General features: G+C 45.7%; 2 protein-coding genes across 32 annotated transcripts in view; one reads left to right on the forward strand and one right to left on the reverse strand.

The window, feature by feature from the left end:
* Window positions 1–21838, reverse strand: part of LOC111249118 (uncharacterized) — a 200731-nt gene that overhangs the window by 91544 nt on the left and 87349 nt on the right. For 2 of the 4 annotated variants that reach the window (XM_086988492.1, XM_086988491.1), the window contains exon 1: window positions 1348–1595. The exons of 1 other annotated variant lie outside the window; for it this stretch is intronic. Coding sequence is in view for 1 of the 3 variants with exons in the window: in XM_086988489.1 (XP_086844615.1) it covers window positions 9870–9940 (71 nt within the window). In the remaining 2 variants the exon portion in view is untranslated. Of the gene's footprint in view, window positions 1–1347; window positions 1596–9869; window positions 9946–21838 lie in introns of those variants that run through there. One more of the 4 variants, XM_086988489.1, reaches the window with a different exon arrangement.
* Window positions 15609–21838, forward strand: part of LOC147756153 (uncharacterized) — a 101247-nt gene continuing 95017 nt past the window's right edge. For 7 of the 28 annotated variants that reach the window (XR_015327377.1, XR_015327378.1, XR_015327379.1 and 4 more), the window contains exons 1-2: window positions 15985–16491; window positions 21355–21574. Coding sequence is in view for 12 of the 28 variants with exons in the window: in XM_086988504.1 (XP_086844630.1) it covers window positions 21534–21574 (41 nt within the window). In the remaining 16 variants the exon portion in view is untranslated. Of the gene's footprint in view, window positions 16492–21354; window positions 21575–21838 lie in introns of all 28 variants that reach the window. The other 21 variants (XR_015327387.1, XR_015327390.1, XR_015327391.1 and 18 more) reach the window with 17 other exon arrangements.

Genomic DNA, 21838 nt, shown 5'->3' on the forward strand with positions numbered 1-21838 from the left:
CCTTTCTATTTCTGTCTTATCATACGGTCGGCAGCCAACAGACAAGCTCGCGCCGTCATCGATGATATATGTCAGCATTGTCAACTTTCTGGCATCATTGTTGTTGTGGCAGTAACCCCGGGGGTCCTTTCGCTCGCACGAGCCGCCAGTCTGCCTCTCCTGACCTCGGCTGGTAGGGGCGGGAACATCGGACTAGCATCTGAGCACCTGATATAAACGCGGTTTGGTCCGTCTTGTCACGCACGACCTGCTTCGTATGCTGGGCGTTAGCTGGCTATGAGGAAGCGGCATGAACAGCAGTGATGTCTCCGCTGTAGCGCAATATAGTAATGCAAAGTCGCGAACTAACTCCCGCTGTTGATCGACGAAACGGTCATTGCGTCATTCCACGACAGCCACCGCTCGTGCTGCCGGCGAAGCAGTAACGATAGAAGTGACACATGAGGCGCACGCACTAGGTAGTTGATCGTCGTTGTTGTTGGCCTCGTTTGATTCAGCGACTGAGGAAGCCAGCATTCGGTTGTCGTCGTGTCAGATGCGTGAGGAACAAGCAAACGGTCAGAAATGCAAGACGGAGACAACAAGGTGATGGCCAAGTCAGCATCATCATCGTCATATTGTCGTGACACTTGGCGGAGGTGGCAAATATCTGGCCATGTTAGGACTGGACAAGACTGCAAGCTACAACCTACAGCCCGTTGTCATACAGACTGTAGAGATGTAACTCAAGATCGCTGAGATGACAGACCACTGCGACAAGCGCAGATATGTAACTGAAATGTGTACATCTACGTACACTAGCTGGATAGTGGTTGCTTTGCAGGAGCAAAACCTTCTTCTCACGATGGATAGGCAGCGAGAGTCGAACCGAGAGAGGGAACAGGATTCTCAGGTGGTGGAATCAATGATACCCCCTAATACCTGTTTTCGTCGATGGTGATACGTTACTGTTATTTACTTTGCCACATATACAGCTACATAGATTGATCTGCGTCAAATCGATATGTAATTTTATACCGCCACACAGTCATTTTGTTGGAATAAGTAGTCGCAGATATACAGTTGTGTTTCAAGTCAGGTACGCTCGCTTTGAAGTCTGAAGTTCTAATTCTCGCTTTACTTTACTTTTTAAGTTGATAATGTGGGATGGGCACGCATTCTACAATAGTTGTGTTACATTTGAAATCGGTTAATAATTGCTGAGACCCGTTTTTCTCTATGTTCGACCGTACGCTAGCACTACTATTTTAGAATAGTAGTGCTAGCGTACGGTCATCTGTCGTATTTCACTAGTTAAATTTCTGTTTACTTTTGTGTTCTTCATTTTTGAGCAGGAAGCAGAGATACCTGATAGACAGACTGGTGGGTAGGCAGGCAGGCAAATCACGCGCAGGGAATGTTTCGTTCGAAAGAGCTCAAGCAGCAGACGCTTGCCGACTACCGCAACGCCACTCTACGATAACTGCGATGACACCGATGACTGCGACGGAACAGAAGTGTGTCTCCGGTCTGCCAACGGAGCAGCAGGACGCTGTGTCCGTAAAGCATTTCGCGGTGGACGCTTTTGATCACCGTGAGGTGCTTGGCCTGGTTTAATTGGCTCCAGCGGCAGCTGCTGCCGTAGCAGTTACTGCGTCAACTAGCACCTTCGTAATCGCTACGATGCGTAACCACAACAACAACAACTCTAGCGGCGGTAGCCGAATTCGTCTGCAACTAGAGAAGTGCGTCCGTCATCGTCGGTCGATAGTCAATGGCAGTTTCCGCTATGCTTCCGCAGACTCGCTACTCTGTACGACCTCTTCGGTAGTGTTGACTTGAATTAATCTTGACATAAGACACTGAGGTTTTCCGCTGTATACTGGCCCGCCTATATGCCTACGCCTTCGTCTGTGCCTCAGTTGATTTTCGGTTGTTGATGTTCCATGGGCTTGCTGTTTCTATATTCTAATGGTATAATGTATGAATTTGCCGTAATTCGACGTCACATTGAACGTTTTGGGAGAACGAGCCGCACGAGAGTGCCGGCGGTCCTCATAGGCAGGCGTTATTGATCGTTAGCAGCTGATGATCTGAAAGAATGAGCGGCAACTCTTCCAAATGGGCCTGAGCCCTGTGTCGTGCCCTAATTGCCAGTTAACCCTTTCGCGCCGGTATGTTTATTCACACAGCCAGGCCCGAAGCCTGAGAGTCAGCGCTGGGGCCTACGTGCGTTGCGTTGTCTTCTTCTTCTAAGCAGTCTAGATAGACACCACTGCCTATTCACATTCAAACTCCAGCCAACATTTTCTACCAGGACACATTGGTCATTGTTTTTTGCATGGGCCCGACGAGGATTCATACGCTATTTGCTCAATCAGTAGAAAAAGAACAATCATTGCGTAAGTAGAAGGGCGACATCGACGGAAGCAACAACGAGAATAATTTCATCGACTTCGTCAGCGGCAGCTGTTGCTGCTATAGTAGCAACATTGGCAACAAAAACCGCATAAAAACGCGAAGCATCGGTACAATAATACAAGAAATACACAACAACAATAGAGCGTCGCTCATCAGGATGGATTTATTTGCGTTCGCTCTTATCTTGCTGTTGTTAGATCTGTTGGCGCGCTGCTCCCGTCCGAGCGGCGGAGTTATTTGTCTTTCTGCTTCCTGGGCCGATTACTGACAACACTCTGATCCTGGTACCAGTTTCATAATTTAGACGGACCACGACTATACAATAGCATGACCACTGACACTAGCAGCGTCGTCCTACCAGAACGAACGCCATTAGGAATTAAGCACCGACCATCGAACTACCCTGCCGATTTAAACCGCGCAGTTTCGAAAATGGGGGGCGTCGGAACATGCATTATTATTTGAGTGCGCGTGGTATATATATGTAATGAATTAGTCGTTCAGTCGAATGATGACAACATACCTCGACAACAACCTGAAATATACCTCGTTTAACTTGAATCTGTTGTTTTTGCCGCTTCATTGATCAAGTCACTACTACAAGCCGTTGCCAACAACTCAACAGTCGATCAATTCGCTGTTTAAAAGAGCAACAAAAAGCTGTGTGCAGACACCCGGCCCTGTCCGCCTATAGAGTTGCTAGGCAGTGCTACAGACTATGAATGAAAATAGAATCACATTAATTTAGGTGTTTTGTTTTATCGACTACAAAGACAGACGCCAGGTACACAAAGCAAATGTAGTTGAGCGTAGACATATCCTACTATAGTTGCTTGTTTTTAACAGTTCTACTATTCTTGTAAGCATTGCTACGTCAGAAAGATTTGTCCATCCAAGCCCTCCCTGCCCTATATATCGTTTGGTAAATGCTGAACCAGTTGCTCCTTACGCATTCGTTGGGGAGCACTTGCTGGCATTGTCTTAGCAGCCACGGAGCGGGGGAAACGTACATGTCGCAAAAAAGCGGAATGAAATGAATGCTACATACGAATACGAATAATCATTGTGGCCGTCAGGGGCGCTGTCAGTGAACAGAAGGAGCAAATAATCGGTGACAAGCTGATCGCGGCTCCCACTCCGTTGAATTTTACCTACTGCGTGAAGTGATGCAATGATGCTGGTACTACTTTTCGTAATCAACGCATAGGTGTAGTCGTCGTTTGACTGAAAAAAAAAAACAACGCGGTGCATCATCGAATTTTCAGTAGGATACCTACTAAAAAAACAGCGGGGGCTTAATGACAGCACATAGAAACAAATGTAGGTATAGTCTTCATAGAAGTGACTTTTTAGGTTCTAATTAATTCGGGTTTTCCATGGACATACACATCTCGGCTTCCGCCTTTCTTGCGTGGATTTCGAAAACCGTATAAGACAACCATCCGATTTATTCGATACGGTCTCAAACGCAACATTGTACAGCCGGTGTGGGTCAAGACTCCACGCTTGTGAGGACTCGTTTAAATTGCCCGCCCTGGATGCTATATACATATATATATATATATATAATGAGAGCTGCGTCATGCCATCTGCATATATAAAAGTACAAATATAGAGTAGCGTAGCCTAACCAAAACGAAATCTGCGATCGGTAGACTCTGTACACCCCGTCTCTCGGTGAGTCCTCGTTAGCAGCAAGCAGCACCTTGGAGTCCTGCCTTTCGTAAAGAAATGCCGCTTCCATTCGCGCTTCACCCGAGCAGCCAGACAATGCATGGCGGTGGTAAACATGTGGATTATAAACGCAATGCCTCCCAGCCGGCCGAAACACAGCGTTCAAAGCAGGAAACGTAGTCACAGGCGGACACCCATGAGAAGAATATATACTTGTTTAGGCTCACGACCAATCAACCGCGGACCTACAATGGTCGACCGACTGCACCAACAAGTATGCACTAACATGGCCGTTCGCGTTCGCTAGGCTGAATTTCACGAGTCTACGCGATGCAACTGCTACTTCAGTACCAACTAACACTGGCTTTGCCACGATGATGATGACGTACACCTTAAAAACCGCGCTCGTCTATAGCATACAATCGCTAGCAGCTCTGCCTATAAGCACTACTACTTCTCTATTGCCACTTCTGCTCCCGTACCCGCCTGCAAGTTGGCCTATGGCACCCACTGAATAGGCCAGCTCGAATTCAGAACAGTTCCCCTAGAGAGCCCCACGATCCAAAAGCCACAGTCACAATAAGCTCTAGTCGGTTAGGGCAGGACGGCTGCCCACTATTTCGCCATATAGGATTCCACCGCAACCCAAAGCCAACCACCAAATTGACGTTCGCCATGGGGACGGTCGAGGCTGCCGGCTGCGACTTAGTACTTCTGGCCCACTGGGGATTGTGGGTGGGCGATGTGGGCTCCCGCCTCTCTCTACTCCTGAAGAGCTTGGCGGAAGGCAAACCTCCCTTAAGATATGGGAGGACGGGCGGCCTAGCCTATGGCGGAGACCGAGGCTGCCAGGCTTGCGGCAGATGCCAGTGCTGAGAAAGTAGAAGTAGTTGTAGAAGTCGAGGTGACTCGCAAATTAGCTCGCTTCTTATTCATTCGGATCCAGCATAGCCATCGGACCCACCGCGGCGACGACATCAAGAACGAAGATGATACCTTTTTTCTTCAGGTTACGCTGCTGTTCCGACATCGTTGGCCGTCAAAAGGCCTCAAGCAAAAAAAAAAAAAGAAATGCTCGAGGGTGTTATCGACGTCCGAGGACACACATCCTATATAACAGCTCAGACAGCCTGTAGTGTATGCGTTTTCATAGCACCTTTTATATGGATATCATGATATGTCCAAAGCATATCCAAGGCGACCATATGGGTACCTTAGCACAGGAACAGAATCTTGTCCGCATTTAGAAAGAAACACAAACCGAACAAGATTGAGAGTTAACGAAGATGAATTGAATAATCAAAGTTAGTCGTTAGTCTAACGACACAGCTGAATTAACCTATTGCAATCACAATTCCCGCTAAACAACTCAGAACATCGCCTACCTTATGTAAGCAAAGTCATATACATGAAAATGAGCGCTGGCATGTACCTTCTTCACGAGTTACCCAGCTTTTTAAGGGCACAAGGTCCAAATAAAATCAAAACAAAAAATGAACCTTTTGCAAGATTACTAGCCAACCATGAAATAGGTATAAGCAAGACGTTTATATCTCTTAACGGATGATTACCGGCTGCCTCGAAGAATCACCTTCGTTTTCATCTATCTCTCATGAAAGGTTTTTGTTTCCCGTTTTCCCTTTTTGTATCTGTCGTGGTCGTCATGCTCAACAGTCGTGTGACAACGCCAGTCTCCATAACAGCGTGTTACACAATCATCCAATCATCGATTCACCAATGGCAGCTGCGACGAGAGCTCTCAATGAACAAGTGACCTCGTCATCGAATTTGTCATCTCAGACAAAAGCTACACCGCTTCCCGACTAGGAATACAACGCCAGACGACGGTTAAGAAGGAAAAAAGACTCTTCTACTTGATCACCTACCTGAATGCCGGCTGCTCTGCATAGGACCCGCTGCATCAACCATGTGTATACCACTACAGCAACAGTATATTAGATACCTGCTCTTCATTTCCTTATTGGCTATGGGCGAATTCGGACGCCGTATAGGCCAGCTGCTTCGAGTAGCGCATGTTTGCCGATATGGAAAAACAACTAACAATAGAGGCGGCGGCGGCGGCGGCTCTTGCGGAAGCAGCATCAGCCACAACAACAACGAATGCGTCAATAGCGACAATAACAGCGATGTAAAAGTATCGTATAATATTCTAGACACCGCTGGACTAATGCGATCACCCACCCTCCCAAGCATTCGGTAATTGGTGGTCCGCCCCCGCAATAACAACACAAAGACGGCAACCCCTCGCTCTTATCCGCCCAAACATTACAATTACGGCTATCTGAGGTTACGGAAGAGTGGCAAGCCTAGTTTCCTCTCAGTTGCCATTCATTTGAGTGACCATAATAGCAGTCCCACGAGTCGGAGCAATGGCACTAGACAGTTCGTTATGTTGTTGTGTTCGCGGAAGCATGTGCCTATGTGTTCCCTCATGGCCTCCCTTAAACCTCGCACACTTTCCGGGGGAAACTATTTGGGCGGCCGGTGGGAAAAGGGGGGAGGGATTGCTATATTCAACAGGGACATCCCAACGAGAGAGAGAGAGAGAGAGAGAGAGAGAGAGAGAGATGATGATAAATATACGAAAGAAAAATACAAAGAGAAAGGGTCGACGCTGAGGACGACCATGACGAAGACTAGAAAGGGCACGTGACCTCGCTATGGGAGGTCTGCGCACGCAGCGCCCTTGAGAGAGTGACGCTCCTCTGTTCTGCCGCTCTGGTTGACTGGCCTCGAGTTTCGCTCCCGGATATCCTAATCTGTTTCGAAAACTTCGCTGGACAACTATAAAGATACCTAGCAGCCTGTAGAGACATGCATGTAATCTAGTGCAACCAGTGTACACGAATCTTCCATGGAAGGATCTGCTTAAGCAAGACGTCGCGTAGCATTGTTGCTTCGCCGATTCATTAGTTTAGGTGGCCTCGATTTGTGTCTAGGGAAACATCCAAGGATTTGGTCGTGGTACCATTTGATGTGGAAATATGTTAGCTAACAATGCAGGTTTTCGACGCAGGTCGTTACGTTCATCGCATTTTTCTCAGACGTGTCTTCAGCAGCATTAGGTCCAAAGACAATCCTGGAGTCGGCATATGAGATAGCTGTCTACATACATGGTTTTCGTCACTAACGACCAAAATACGCCATAGAACAAAAGAGCAAATGAAAGCTGAAGCTGCTTACTTAGCTTCGCATCACTTAGTTTAGGGAATCCAGGGGGTGAAGAAGAGAAACGGGGGTGAGATCATGGTAAAGGAAAGCAAGCGCGGAGGAGCACAAGGTAAATTGTTTGTCCAAGGCTGAGCTACACCGGACGCATAAAGGAGGAGACCTACTAAATGGGACATGGGTTCTCCGCAGGGATCATGTTGTGGACTGATAATGGTAGGAATCATGTCTGTAGTGGATAATGATATCACAAAACGTCGACGGATGATCACCGAAAGGGACGCTAAGTAGAAAATAATGACTGGCCTACCACCATTCTCCTGAGACCTTCAGTTCTACTTGAGGCGTGCAATTAGCAGTAAAGAGCAGTTAGCTAGAAAAAAAAAAAAGTCACTTCTTTAGGAACCAAAGAAATGAGCAGCATGTGCGGTGAAGAGGATCTTGTCCTAGTGGTTTTACGTTGTAGGAGCATCAAAAAGAGACCGCTTATAATATACAATATACTGCAGAAGGAACTTATTTAACTAGACAAATACATAGTTGTCATGTAGGGTGAAATATCTCTTTTTACTTCTATTGAAAGTAGAACCATAAAGTAGTCAATAATTACAGCTTTTTGTATACGCCGGCCTGACGGCAGGCGTTCAGCGTTGAAATGTTGCAGATCGCACAAGGGCCGGCAGCCACTATGAAGACAGCTGTTAGACGATGTTTTTCTATAAATGTTTCTTAACACGCACCCGCATAACGCTAACAAAGTGTTTCGTTATCGTCTTTGAAGCTTTTTTTTTTTTTACTAGGCTATGCCGGGAAACAGGTTCACTTTTGTCTCGGTCAACCAAGCTGGCCTCGCTCACCTAATAAACCTACCCTATACTGCAATTGATCAATGTCCGAGGATACCAATGGCCTAGTTCAGGCTGCACGATTGGAAAAAAGACGTATCATTGATTGATCCTGACTGTGACTGTTAAGGATGTTCTTGGTTTCGTAGTCGCATGTTGAGCATCGTCATAACTAAGTTAATAAACATTCTGGCCCCTAGAAGATTTCTTAGGCTGTTCCTGCCAGTACGATTACTGGCAAATGCTTCATCCGTTCCGCTCCCTTTCTCCACTGAAAAAAGCATCGTCCCCCTTTGCTCAGTTGCCAAAATGAGCCATAGCGATATATATACACATGTCGCCACAGCATGGGTGCACTAAACTAGCCCGGTAACAACACAAGTTTGACGTGATTCCGCATTCGTTGCATCGGAAGGCCTGCCTCAGCCACGATCATGCAGGTTTTATCTCGTTTGCACTCTGGACTGAAGACAAAAAAGATGAAAAAGTAGCTGTCGCACAAACCATAATATTGATCATTACTGTGGCAGCAATCACCGTAGAGAATAGCTACGTACCAGAACGCCCATCCATCCCCACTACCGTAATGACAGCACCGCAGCAGCGGCTAGTTCCATTGGCCAGTTGAAGCCATTGGGACAGGGAGTGGCGTCATAATGCCACCGTTTAAACAACAACTGCCCGCTTCTATGGGAACGTCTAGTGCTGCTGGCTTGGCTGCTGTCGAACGCGGCCATTTTTAAAGCGTGCTTGTCGAGGCTATTTCATCCACTTTACTATTCTGTGTAATAAAGATTTAGATTGGCAAGCTTTAAATATTGATTATGTATAGATATATGTGCGCTGTGCAAGCGAGGATGACATGCGAAGTTACGGTAACGAGCTGCGCTGCTCGATGAGAGAGGACCAACAGACCGGCTGATACCGTGAGTGCACGCAGAGATAGCAACGATCTGGCCGTAGCTACGTGGATCGATCTATGTTCACAGGCGCCGACTAGTCATCGAAATGTGGTTGATGAGGTCAGTCGTCAGCACATGAGAACCTTCAAACTAACTTTTCTAAAGCTATCCAACGAGCGTCTGTGTAGGACAAAAATAATTATGGTGGAAATAACGGCAATTCAGGACATTGAAGAAAACGATACTTATTCGTTACGTACGTATATCTGTTCGGTTTGCGGTTCACACATAGACAAGACTACGAAGCTTCGTCTTTTTCTCTACACAAACAAGAATCATCGTGAAGATAATCGAGAGCTTGTCCTCGTCAACGTATTTATTCAAAGTTTACCTTTTTCCAGTAGCTTTGGATGATCTATAATTACAATAGCCAGCTACGTCTGTACGTATCGAAAATTTATTGGCGTACGTCAATTGAATAGTTCGTTGCGTCTGCGTATTTTCGAATCGTTTGACTATTCAGCATTAGGGTGAGCGTGGGGTCCGACGACGTCATGCGAGTACGAGCGTCTGCAACAGCTGCTGTCGTTACTTTCGTTTGTAAAGACGCCGTTTTGCGCCGAGGTCCGTCAGCGAAGCAGCACCGACATGCTACACGCAAACGTCCGTATATTTATATACATTCCTGCTGCTTAATTTGAACGGGCGAACTAAAACAGTGATAGCGTATAAAAATAAACTGCGTATTTATTATCGTAGTAAACATGCGATCAACAACAGGTAAGCTACATTTGCAAATAATTGTTGAACGGTTTTCCAGCCCGCAATTAGCTGAAGGCAAATGCTGAAAAATACACACCTCGAATCGTTGGCCGATGCTACAGGTATCGAGGAAATATCCATCGGGGTCCGATCGCTCGCTCGCTCCATAGCAGCTAGAACGGATATACCGCATACGTAATCACACGCAGTCTCAGCCCGAAATGTTTCGGTCCATTCAGCAATACACTTATAATATTAATAATAATAAGCAGCTTCCGATCAACTATGATACGTCTGGTAAACAACTATTAGAGCTTCTTCCATTGCAACATTCAACAGAAGATAGTAATAATACTCTGCACTGCTTCGTGCGCGTCCCGACCGGCAACGCTAATGGCCGTGTGTCAAACGAAGAGGTCACTAGTCGTTCTGTAATGGCTATAGCGCCTGCCGGGAACTCACCGCGGACGAAGATTATAATTGTTGATTATCATCGTTTTGCAGTATTGCAATAGTTGGCTACGGACAACGCTTGTGCTAGTACCCTGTTCCCCGCCGCTGTCTTACGCTTTCACCCGCAGGGACTTAGAGGTGGTCTGCCGCATTTCTGTCTCTGTTATCGTCGCTTCAGCAGAGGCCATCGTTTGGTGCTGCTTTCCCAGTTTACGTTTTGCAACTAGCTACCAGTCTATGGCCGCCTGTGGGGGTGACGCTAATGATAAACATGATCTTCTGTCTTCGGCCGTTTAGCCTGACTCAGCTTTACGTTATAATGTGTGCTCCACGATCACGCTCGCTGCCTGAAGTACTGATGGTTCAGACGGCTAGAATCAAAGCTTTTCGTCTCGTGCGTTACTATGCATCGGCGTGAAAGGCGATTGATTACATCAATAGCTCTGTCCTTGTTGTCTGCCTGTTGAGCAGCCTCTCGCGGAACTCCCACGGCTCTCCTCTTCGCCGCGTCGTACTCAGGTATGATACTAGGATGGTAAGTTTTCCTCGCCGCATGACGACGGTCAGTGTGAAACGCCACTTAACTTTACGCCGGGCCCGACCCTGCTCCGCCGCAACGTGTCCTCACAGCGTAATGATCGACTGCAGCGGCAGTCAGCACGCTGCGGTTGAAACCGCCGTTGTTTCTCTCGGCAAACGGAGGGACTACGAAAACAAAAGCAGATGAAGCCACCCACTGCGTTAAAAAAAAAAAGACGAAAGAAGCAATACAGAAAAATCCAACGGCCAATACAAACGCTATATCCAGTGCGCGCAACACGTAACCCGTACCTGAGCGAGCGAATCAGAACGGTACTCTTGGGGAAGAAGTGCGGAAACGCGGCCGGCTTAGAACCGCATGCACATCAGCATCGTCGACATCAGACGGAAATCCGAGTTGGCAAGGGAGAGTCTCATTGCGTCGATACAGTCGCCTCTGAGTTTTTACCAGTGAGCCAGCGGATCCTAATCATCGGCGTATATATTTGCTGTTTACGCGTTTCATCGACGTTAGCAGCTGGTGTGGCTCCTGTTATAGTGAGTCTCATCATTGTGGGATTTATAGAAGGTGTAGCGTTTGGCCAGAAGGAGCAACGGCAATCGAAAGAAGGAAAGTTCATTCGGCACGATCTCTTCCTGACAACTACGAGCCGAAATAAGCGACATAGGTTCCCCTCTTGTTGACACGGGTAGTCACACAAAACATGTATACGCCTACTTGCCGTACGTACGTACGTACGTACGTATAGTAACGATCTCTTGTTATTTATACGCATACCTCCACTGATGTACGAGTCTATACGTATTTTTCACGGTATAGAATGAGGATACATCCAGTCTCAGAAACGGCTAGAGCTGCGGTCGTCTGATTTGTTGGCCACGATTCTTGTGAGCTATCTGGAGCGCGAATCGAACTATGGTTATAACATTTACAGTAACAACCGAAACAATAATAGTCATAATTACGAAACGATAACCACATCAGTAGCAGAATAGAACTGATCCCTTTCGTTCCGTTGAACGGAAACCGCCGTCGGAAAAGCGTCGACGTATATAACGAACGTATGATGTATATTTAATTTCGAAGACGACGTTTATCATTGTACTGTTGTTTATTATGGTTATTACTGCGATGCGATTTCTGTTTTGTCAGTACTATCTGGCGCACTTGTTTACGAGACTGGCTTCCCTTGACAAAGGCCAGGGCGAAAGACAGTCTTTGCGGTGCGTAAAAATTGATGCGACAGCGGTGAACATAACAACGAAAAGACTCCCGCCGAGATGAGCGATCGGCGGCTCTTCCACCTGAGTGCATTGCGGCCACCGCCGCCATCGCTACGACTACAACGACATGAGGATGGACGCCATTACAATAGCATTGATTAGCTACAGGCACAAGCCGCCGCCGCCGCCACTATCATCAGCCAGCGTCATCATCGGCAGGCCGTAGACCAGAGGTAGGCCGGGTGAGCAATAGACAGCTGAAGAATTCAACCCTGTCCGATGGATCGCACAGATACATCATCACTTGTTATTCACTACAGCATATAATAATTGATAATATCTATTCCATCCGATGGCAGGATAGTACTAACTCGGAGGAGGACTGAAGTGGCCAAATGTACGGGCAAGCAATGGCACTGGCGGTCTCTGCATTTAGCAGTGATAGCCGCACGGCAGACGCATCGTTCTACATCACTCTGTTACGTTTCGTTCGTTCTCTATTCGTTGTGCTGCGTACAAGCGTGATCGTGCGTGCACGTCGCACGCGGTCGCATTCTCATGCAGTGAGTGGTCCAGTGAACAAGTTGTACAGTGATTCTTTTTAGCTTTAAAATTTCTCGTTTAGTCTTCGTATTGATGGTGCCAGTGGAGTAGCATTAGATAGCCATTCCCTCGGATACATATCTTCAATACTCTGCGCAGTACCTTTTAATCGACCCATGTCCCCGAAGCGTCGTGAGCGTTAACAACATCTTCGATGACCGCTGTATGAATTTCGAATCTGATTTTTAAGGCCCTTAACCTTACAGGGCCGGTTTTCGGTTGTCATATTCGTTCGTTGTGTCTGGCTTCTGGTCAGAGTAATTAGCTAATGAGCTGGAAGCTCAAAAATGGCGCCTAGTTCATTCTGATTAAACGTGGCAGTAAACATTATCTCTAGAGTCGCGTCGACATTCAGAAATAGGTAACCGAAGCTCTGCTTCATTCATCAAAATGACGCAGATAATGATGATGGTGCGATCGTGGCCTACGTGCGCTGTTGAAGAACTATGAGCGTCATCGGCGTAGATGTCTTCGATTATGCTCTGCTTTCCTCGCCACCAGCCGCAGCGGCATCGAGAGTGTGGGATAGACAAAGCAGTTACACGATGACGGTCTTCTTATAACGGTCCACAGTAGAGCTGTACATATGATTACATACAGTTAGACAGAGCGATGACATACACAATCGAAGTACATTACATGGGGGTGATTTTTCTTCACTTAAGCTGCGAGTCGCCGAAGTGGATGACGCCGAATGGTATCTAGCCACGCGGTATTAGCCACAAAGGACATCGCTTCCAATGTGAACTACTACTTTGGTCGAGGCTAAAGTTGGTAGCAATCGAAATGAATGTATATTCAAATGCATAGTGACAGGAAACATGGATGAAGTCATGACCCTATCACTTGAAAATAAATTCGTTTTTAATTGAGAGGCGCCTACTACGTTACTATTATTTCAAATCTGCTACTGCGCCTCGACAATTCAAGGTCGACACGGACATCCAGCTATAGACAGTCACTATCGATGAACACTGAGAAATATATGTCTCAAATTTTATGACCGATGCCGTCGTTAAGCGGCGTAGCTTAAGATCACCTCACGTATCAACCATAGTGAAACGGGCTGTGTATCATGTCTATTCAATTCGAAATATCCCAATCAATGTTCGTATCACCGTAACCAAACTGAAAAAAAACAATGGCAGAAAATAGTTTAATTGATACGTTTAGATAACAGCAGAGAGAAAACAGTGATGTGGTCTTCATCTTCGTTTTATCAGCTTGACGGCACGCACGTTCAGTGAGTCTGGCAGCAACAGCTTTTAGCTCTAGTGTATCGTATACCGCCGCGTGCGCTGATCAGTAAATATACTTATTTAAAGATACGTACTTCTGTTTCTGGATTGCTCTTCCCTATTTTTGTTTGGTATTTTCGGCGACGGGTCTCCCCGCCCTCTCTTGCCTTTTCGTGAAATGTCTTTAGCCAGCTATTATAGTAGTTGAAGCTAGACCGCTGCTTCTATTTATGACTGAATTCGGATGGTAACGACAGCTTTCGCCGCCGACACGATACACTGGTGCACGAAGAAAAGGGTTACAGCGCTCCCAAGTGGCCATCCCTGTGCACGTTCTGTATTTTCGGCCTCTTTTTCCTGCTTCTCTGAGCGATCTCTACACGAAACCATTGGCAGGCGTCTGCCGTTTTTGGTCGAGAGTCAAGATTATTATGATCATCGACGAATATGCGTGCCCGCTCGATCTTTCAGCGTTGATTCAATCTTATTTTGTACGATTGTCAATGTATAAACAAATGTTCATAGACATATACACGGATGGTCACCCGGTAGATTATTATATAACTATTCAATGGCAGCAGCGACGACAATGATATCTAACATTTCTATTACCCAATGCTCGCCTTTTTTAAGTGAACTAAATCGACGATGGCCGGCAGCCAGTGGACCGTTTCATCCCAGTCGAGTGCGATGCCCAATCGTAGGCCCGCCCGCCTGTCTCGATGACGAGATACTGCAACAATTATTGACCGTTGTTGCTCCTTGATAGTTTTTTTCCGCTGAATTTTCGTTTTTAGCGTTCGCATGTCGTCTGTTCTATTTCGTGCAATGCACCGAAAAGCCCCCTAAAGTTCGATCTTTCGTTACAGATACAATATCCTTTGTGAAATATCTTGCTATCGCAGTGAGCGGTAAGTCTTGCCCGCTTCGTAGCATCGTATGTAGACAATATTTACGGCACATCTGTTCTTCTTATAAAAAGCAGGTATATATACACAGAAAAGTGTTGTATTAACAATGTGATGGAATCGTACTCTTTTAGTGCCAGCCATTACGCTGCGGTTCAGCGTAGTAAGACCTCTGTTTTCCTTTCTGTCCACTAACCGCTGGCACTGGCGACAGAAAAAAATCTATTCTGTATGGGTATTTTCTTGCTAGTTGATGATGTCGATCGGTGGCGTATCATTTTTGCTGTTATCGGTTACGGGTATTAGTATTACTACAGGTCGCTGCTGCATATTGTTGCGGGTAGGCCGGGCGACTCCTCTCGTTGTGTAACTAGTGAAATTTTAACAAAACAACAAATGCCCACCGAACAAACAGATTAACATTTGGTGGCATTCGAAAATTACCATAGCCATGTCAGCTCACAGAGTAGCCAGCCGCCATGAAAAATAACATAATACGTTAATGTTTTTTGTTTTCCTAACATTTTTCACTTTATACTATACGACTTTTTTTTTTTGGCTTGCATTGTACAGATGTTCATAGCAGTAGCCCTATCTGGCCAACCAGCCAGCGTAACGTAGTGTTTTTCTAACCGCCTAAGGTTTTTTGGCCCCCTACATCCTAAGTGCACGGGAATCTGGCCCTTACTAACCGATGCACGTGTTGCAAGTAGAATACGCAACAACTATTGTGCACATGTATACAAGCCATACATAACAGTGAAATATAGATGTGTAGAAATGGTGCCGATATTACTATGGAACGTTATAATTGTGCCATGCCGATTTATCGGTTGATTAGTCCGCTTCCTGCCTTCTTCTGTTTCTATTAATTCAATCGTCCGTCGCTTTGTCTCCATAGAGATAAAATTTAAGTAGCCGTTCAGGGTGCGAACAGCCATATGCGCTCACAGTACGCAAGATGGCCGCTGACACCGTGTTGCAGGACCACAGATAACAATAATAGCCGCCATGAGCCAACTTTTCTTCCTTCTGCTTTGTTGTTCATGATTTACACAGATTGCTGTAGCAGCAGCGGCAACGGTAGGCGAAAGAACGCTCTTATTGAATGCTTTTTTGTCTTCAATTTCAGTTTGTTCCTGGCTACCATAAGGCTGAGTTTATCGGCCCCTAGTCATCGGTTCATAGGTACTTATTGCTGTAAGTGGCAGTAGGAAGGATGATTGCGGGCCGCTATCGAATCGAGTGAGGTCTGGGAACGTTGGAAAGCAAACTGCTGGTAGTAGTCTTACTATCTGCATATTCAATGAACGACGATCAAACACAGTGATACACATGTATCGTAATGGTGCTACTAGGGTCGCTATGCAACATCTTGCACAAGCACGCAAACAACAACGGGCTAGCGGCGTGAAGAGGCACCTCGCGTCACATCAGGCACACACGTGTATCATGAGTTGGCCTGCCACATTTGCTAGCAGATATGAATACCCAGGCAATTCCACCCTTTCTGCCAGCTCTCAGCGGCCCGCTGTTGTATTATGCATACGTCTATTCTTCATTCTGTTTCTTTGCGTGTCAGTCGTGCCGCAGCTGCTGTTGTTAATACCGACCATTTTCTCACAATATATGTAATTACCGTTCGATTACTATATCGCACAGGGAAGTAGCAGAAGTGATAGTAATAGCAGTCATCGAAAATCGTTGAGAAAAAGCGAGCTAACAAAAAACGGTGGAGATCATAAAGGAACAGGTGAGTGAGTGAGTGAGTGAGTGAGTGAGTGAATGAGTGACGGACAAACAGCCCATGATTGCCTCTGATGGTTACTGCCATTTCTTTGATGGCACTAGTTGCTATTGCCGTAATAGGAAGCGTCTGTAGTTGATTCTGTCAAGTGGTTCCATTTCTCTCGGTCTATAGAAAATTCGGTTAAACGACCATGACGAAATGTGCCGTCTAACAATAAACGGGCATCCGAAGCCAACAGGGCGAGTTGAGAACAGAATACAGAGGTCATTTTCGGCCTTCTGAATAAAAAATTCGGTCCTACTGTAGCCAGTCACTGCTCCAGACAGCTGGCATTTGTCAGTACGAAATAAACCGCGCATCACGCCCGACCTCGAACCTAGGTTCTCAAGTCTAGCAAATGTTTTGTTACTCAACCATCTCATGGCAACCTTAAACTCCCTCCATTAGGAATATGTTCGTCTGCGCATGTTGAAGTGTTGCTTCAAACAAAAATAGTAAAAAATGATGGATAGTTAATGTCTCCGATGTCGACAGTACTGCTTTTAAAAGAACAAACAGGTCAGCATGTTAGTTTTCCCGGATGCGTTCTTATATCTAAATAATAAACCTATATTATTATATTTTAGGTCTATCATATGCCTTTTATATAACGTAATGCAGGTCCCGTGTTAAACGTGTGCGATACATATATACATATATATATATATATATATAGCCACATGAAATACGATAGGATTGTCAGCCTTTATCTTGAGCACTCTTGTACAGAACTCCCATTTGAGGCTACATAGGTAGGTGCGATCCTATTGTTATTTTTAGCCTAGAAAGAAAAAACCTGTTGAAAATTGATATTATAAACATCGGTGAGCAGCAACAACAACACATTACGAGCTCTATACAGACACACAAACGTCTAATGGAAGTATCGTAAGCACTGGCGGCAGCATGTCCGTACCACCGTAATGACGACTACCTCTGTTTTGGTGGCGTGCGCCGCCAATAAAAAATACAGACGAAAAAACAGCGAGCCACAATTCAGTTACTCAGGCCTCTGCTGTTCCTGTCCATTCCGCGTTACCGTCGCCGTCTTCGATAGAGCCGACTCAACGAATCCCTTCTTGTGTCACTCAGCGGCACCAGTGCCGCTTGAAACTTTCGTCTCGTCATTTCTTGCTGCTTTTTTGGCAGCGATCCATTCGCGTATAAGACGCTGAAGGGGGTGACTTCTCCGGTGAGGAGTCGGGTGGCACGCGTCGTTCGTCATCGTAGTCAACAACAGTAACAACGGAAGTAGCAGAGATAGCAATAATATTGACAATAACTACGGAGAAAAGATGAAAACAACTACACCTTTACTACAACGAGACAAGGCCATCAGTTTGCTCATTTAACCTCACAGTGAATGGGGACAGCCAGCGATGGCAACCTTAAACTCTTATCACTAACTTACATTTTTATCGTTATATAATTTCTTCTATTAACTTAGGTTTTAACTTGTTGCGTTTTTGTTTTTCATCTGTTTTTGTAATGTTACCTGAGAGGATCCTATAATAGCGCGGTGACCAGTTGCCGTACGGAACGGCTGGTAAAACTTTGATATTTACCGTGGCATTTTACTGTTTCGTACATAACTAAAATCACTATAGGTAAATAAAAGAAACAATAAATAGGAGGCAAACACTTCCTATGGGGCTTAGGTGCATATGTGTTCTCGGTTTTGTGGGCTGGTTAATATGGACGTACGTGCTAACGCGGACAAACACTCGGATTGGTTCATATGCGATAGTAGGCATATTGGGTATAATTTTTGACCCTTTAAAGTGAATATAGCCATTGCCAGTTTCAAACATACCATATGAACAGCTTATTTCTCTCTATTGTCTGATTTAATAGATGCGGGACTCAAGCGTATGGTGTGAGCTGTCACCATTTTTCTCTACGAAACATACTAAGAATACGCGGCTAACCTAAATTGGAAATTGTGAGCAACATTCTCAGTAGCTTCACATGGATGTATATCTTGATTATAAATGTTTAGTGTTTTTTTGTAGATGTTGACGGTTCAAATCCATTTTTGACCGCCAATTTTAAAATCATTGTTCGGCGGCAGATCTGGTCTAACCGAAACTCACGTCCATTTTTTACTAGTGCAGATAATAGTAAACCAAAGCCAATATCTAAGCATAAATTACAAAATATTTTGCTTCGTCGTACTCGTTCTTTGTCTACGTTGCTTACTACGATGTTGTTACAACTGTTCCTTGAACTTCGAGTTGCCACAGACTACCAGACAACGCCACATAACGCCCATGCATACATGCGCATGAAGACGCCGCCAGACCAACCGACAGGCACGTAGCGGTAGCGGCGACTGCATGACGGCATCGGTCGGTTCATCGTTCGTACCACTGCGTGAAGGCACGCCAAACAGCGAGAACAGTGGACCTGTTCAGATATCTGCTCAGTTGCTGAAGATGGCACGACGATAGGATAAGTGCACGTATGATGAAAATGCATCGATAAACCTTAACGAGACGGGGCGAAGAGAGACGAGCAAAACGACTTTTCGTGTGCTTCTGCCGCCGCCGCCGCCGCAACAACGTCGCTACCGCTACGGGTTCAAACGAAGTCGAAACGCAAAACGAACAACCCGCGCCTACTCGTTTGTTCGTCGCCTAACAACGAATTCAAATCGACAAGAGGAAAAAATAGAGAAGGAGCGCGCTAGCCAGACAACAGCGCGATGCGCTTGACGATGACGAAGAAGCCACAGCAGAAATAGTTCTAACCGTAGTAGCAGCAGCAGCAGCAGAAATAGTGGACGAATCCGAGTACTACGACAGTAGAAACAAGTAGAATAGTAAAAAGACGCACAGCGGCAATGTCAGAGACGTCAGCAGAGATGACGGAGCGTCCTACCGAAAGAACGAATGCCGAGTATCGCCACAGCCACAAGAATGGATTTGTCCACGAGTTTGCAGTGGACGCGTATGTGCGCGTCCGTGTGCTTGTGGCGTACGGCTGCTAGGGCAGTGTACTTCTGTGAAGCTGGAGCCGCTAGCACGAGCCAACCAGGCGGTCTCGCTAGCTCTCTTAAACTGTTGTGTTTTTATACTATGGAGATAATTTTGAACGTTGTTTCTATAAACATTGCAAAAGACAACAACGACAGTACAGGATGCGGTATTAGCCGGGGCAATGCACGTCTTACATTGCTTTATTACAAGGGCCACAAGCGACGAACGAGGAAATCTAACGCTAGTACAGAGGGATGGCACAGACGAACCACAAAAAGTCGCGGTAAAATCAGAACTTAAGTAATAAGCCGGAATGTAAACAATTAAACTCGAGTTGACGACGATAGCATAAGTACGCATACCGCTGAAATTTTTAAGGTAGCACTACAGCTGCCACTTGAATTGCTGCTCTTCTAAGCCTACCAGGAAAGAGATGGCAAGCTTTTTTTTTCCCCACTTTTAACCATTCTGTCTGACTGGCCCGCCTGTGTTGTTACTGATAGCAAAGGCCGCTATGAATCTGGTTCGCAATAGGCACAAGTGGTACTAGTGCTGTAGCTGCCCGCCATGAATTTCAGTTCAGCGGGCTCGCGATGTAGAGGCCTTCGAATCTAGCGGTAAAAAGACCTTGCTATAGATCTCTGTTTCTTCACGAACCGCTGTCCTAGACAAACTGCCCAATCAATTACCGCGATCAACGCTACGGTGCAACGAGAAAGCGAAGCGAAATGAGACCTTCTTTTTCATTGCCAGGTAACAAGGGCAAAAAGGAGCCAGTTGGAACCTGCCTCTCCTTCCGTCCGAATAGTAGAAACATTGTATCGGTAATTTGAATTGCGATTACCTGACGAAATCCCGTAGGAAATATCAAAAAAAGGCTGCCATGTCTACCTCAGCAGCTGCTGATGTTGTTGTTACCCTTCTAGCGCAGTCGCTTACGGCCTTTTGCAGTCTGAAGCGTCAGTAGCAACACGGAACACATTGGCATGCTTGTCCACAGAGGAATATTGTAGCAGCTGGCTCTTCACGCTGTCTTCGATTGCTTTTGTGTTTCTCTCCACCAGCTCCAAGGTAAACATGCGCATTAGCGTGGTTATAGATTAGGGAAAGTATAGAAAATCATCAGACGTCAAGCAGATAGATAGCGGAATAGACTATAACCACAGTCAGCAGCAGAACCATCGGCGATAACAGGAGAGATTTGCAGAACGAACGAGAACGATATTGCAATTTTCCTATCTTCACCATTGAGACCAGTTCGCCCCTCTTCCGTTGTCTACGCACTAAATTACGAGTCTCTGTAGGGGGTCTAGCTGCAGTACGTCAACTGTAATGTACGTCTGCGTAGAAACCTGTTAGTGATGTGTGAAATGACGGTGGCGTGGACGGGATGAACTTGTTGGATCGTGCTATTGTCGTATCGAAACGTACGGTGGTAACGACGACGAATGTAAAGATAAAGGCAGCGATCACGCTTAATCTACGCGCCATAAGTAGAATAAACTAACGAACTGTATAGTCCATTTGTTTAGCAGTGTTACGCGCTGTTACTTGTCTAGTAAGCCGTATGCTGATTGTCTGCTCACTGACCATGTCTAGACCCGCGCAATTTTGAATGTCTGCAAGTTGCTTCGGACAGAACAACCTGTAGACATTGCGCTAACAAAGACTGGTATTCAAAATCCCGATCGTGTACACAGGCTGTAATTTTACATAATGCCAACATTACACGCCGAAAATAGCTATACATCTATACGACATTATCTGTGAATGATTCTTTTCGTCCTCCTTTTGAGCTGCTTAAACCGATGATCAAAAAACATCATGTCGAGTTATTTGGGTCTTCCAGAAAATGTAAAAAAAAGGCTGAAGCCAATCAATTGCCCTGTGGTAATTAGCTTTCTGGATCGTCGCATGCACAGTTCAGCCACGCGAAGCATACTTCAACGTAAAAACTGAAGCCTAATACAAACAAGCGTGGGAACAGGCTTCATCTTTAACGGAGCGGGAAAATGCACGCGCCGTCTAATGATGACCTCTTCGGGGTCAAGCTTTACTGACTCCAATAGGTAAGTAGTAGGACAACATATAGTTGTTTAACTAGAAGCACGAAAATTCGAAAAAAAAAACCTTAGATTCATCGATTTACATTGAAGGGAACCATAGCACTATAAAAGTATGGTTATAGGGCGCTCGGCAGTATTGGTAACATTCAAATCGATTAAGATCGATCTGTTTGAGCTAATGAAATATATAATATTGTTGGGCCTAGATGGGTATACTGCATCCATTCAAACGCACAAATCAATACAAATATAAACAGTCAAATATAC

Source organism: Varroa destructor, unplaced genomic scaffold, assembly GCF_002443255.2.
Source record: "Varroa destructor unplaced genomic scaffold, Vdes_3.0 BEIS01000004.1, whole genome shotgun sequence".
Lineage (NCBI taxonomy): Eukaryota > Metazoa > Arthropoda > Arachnida > Mesostigmata > Varroidae > Varroa > Varroa destructor.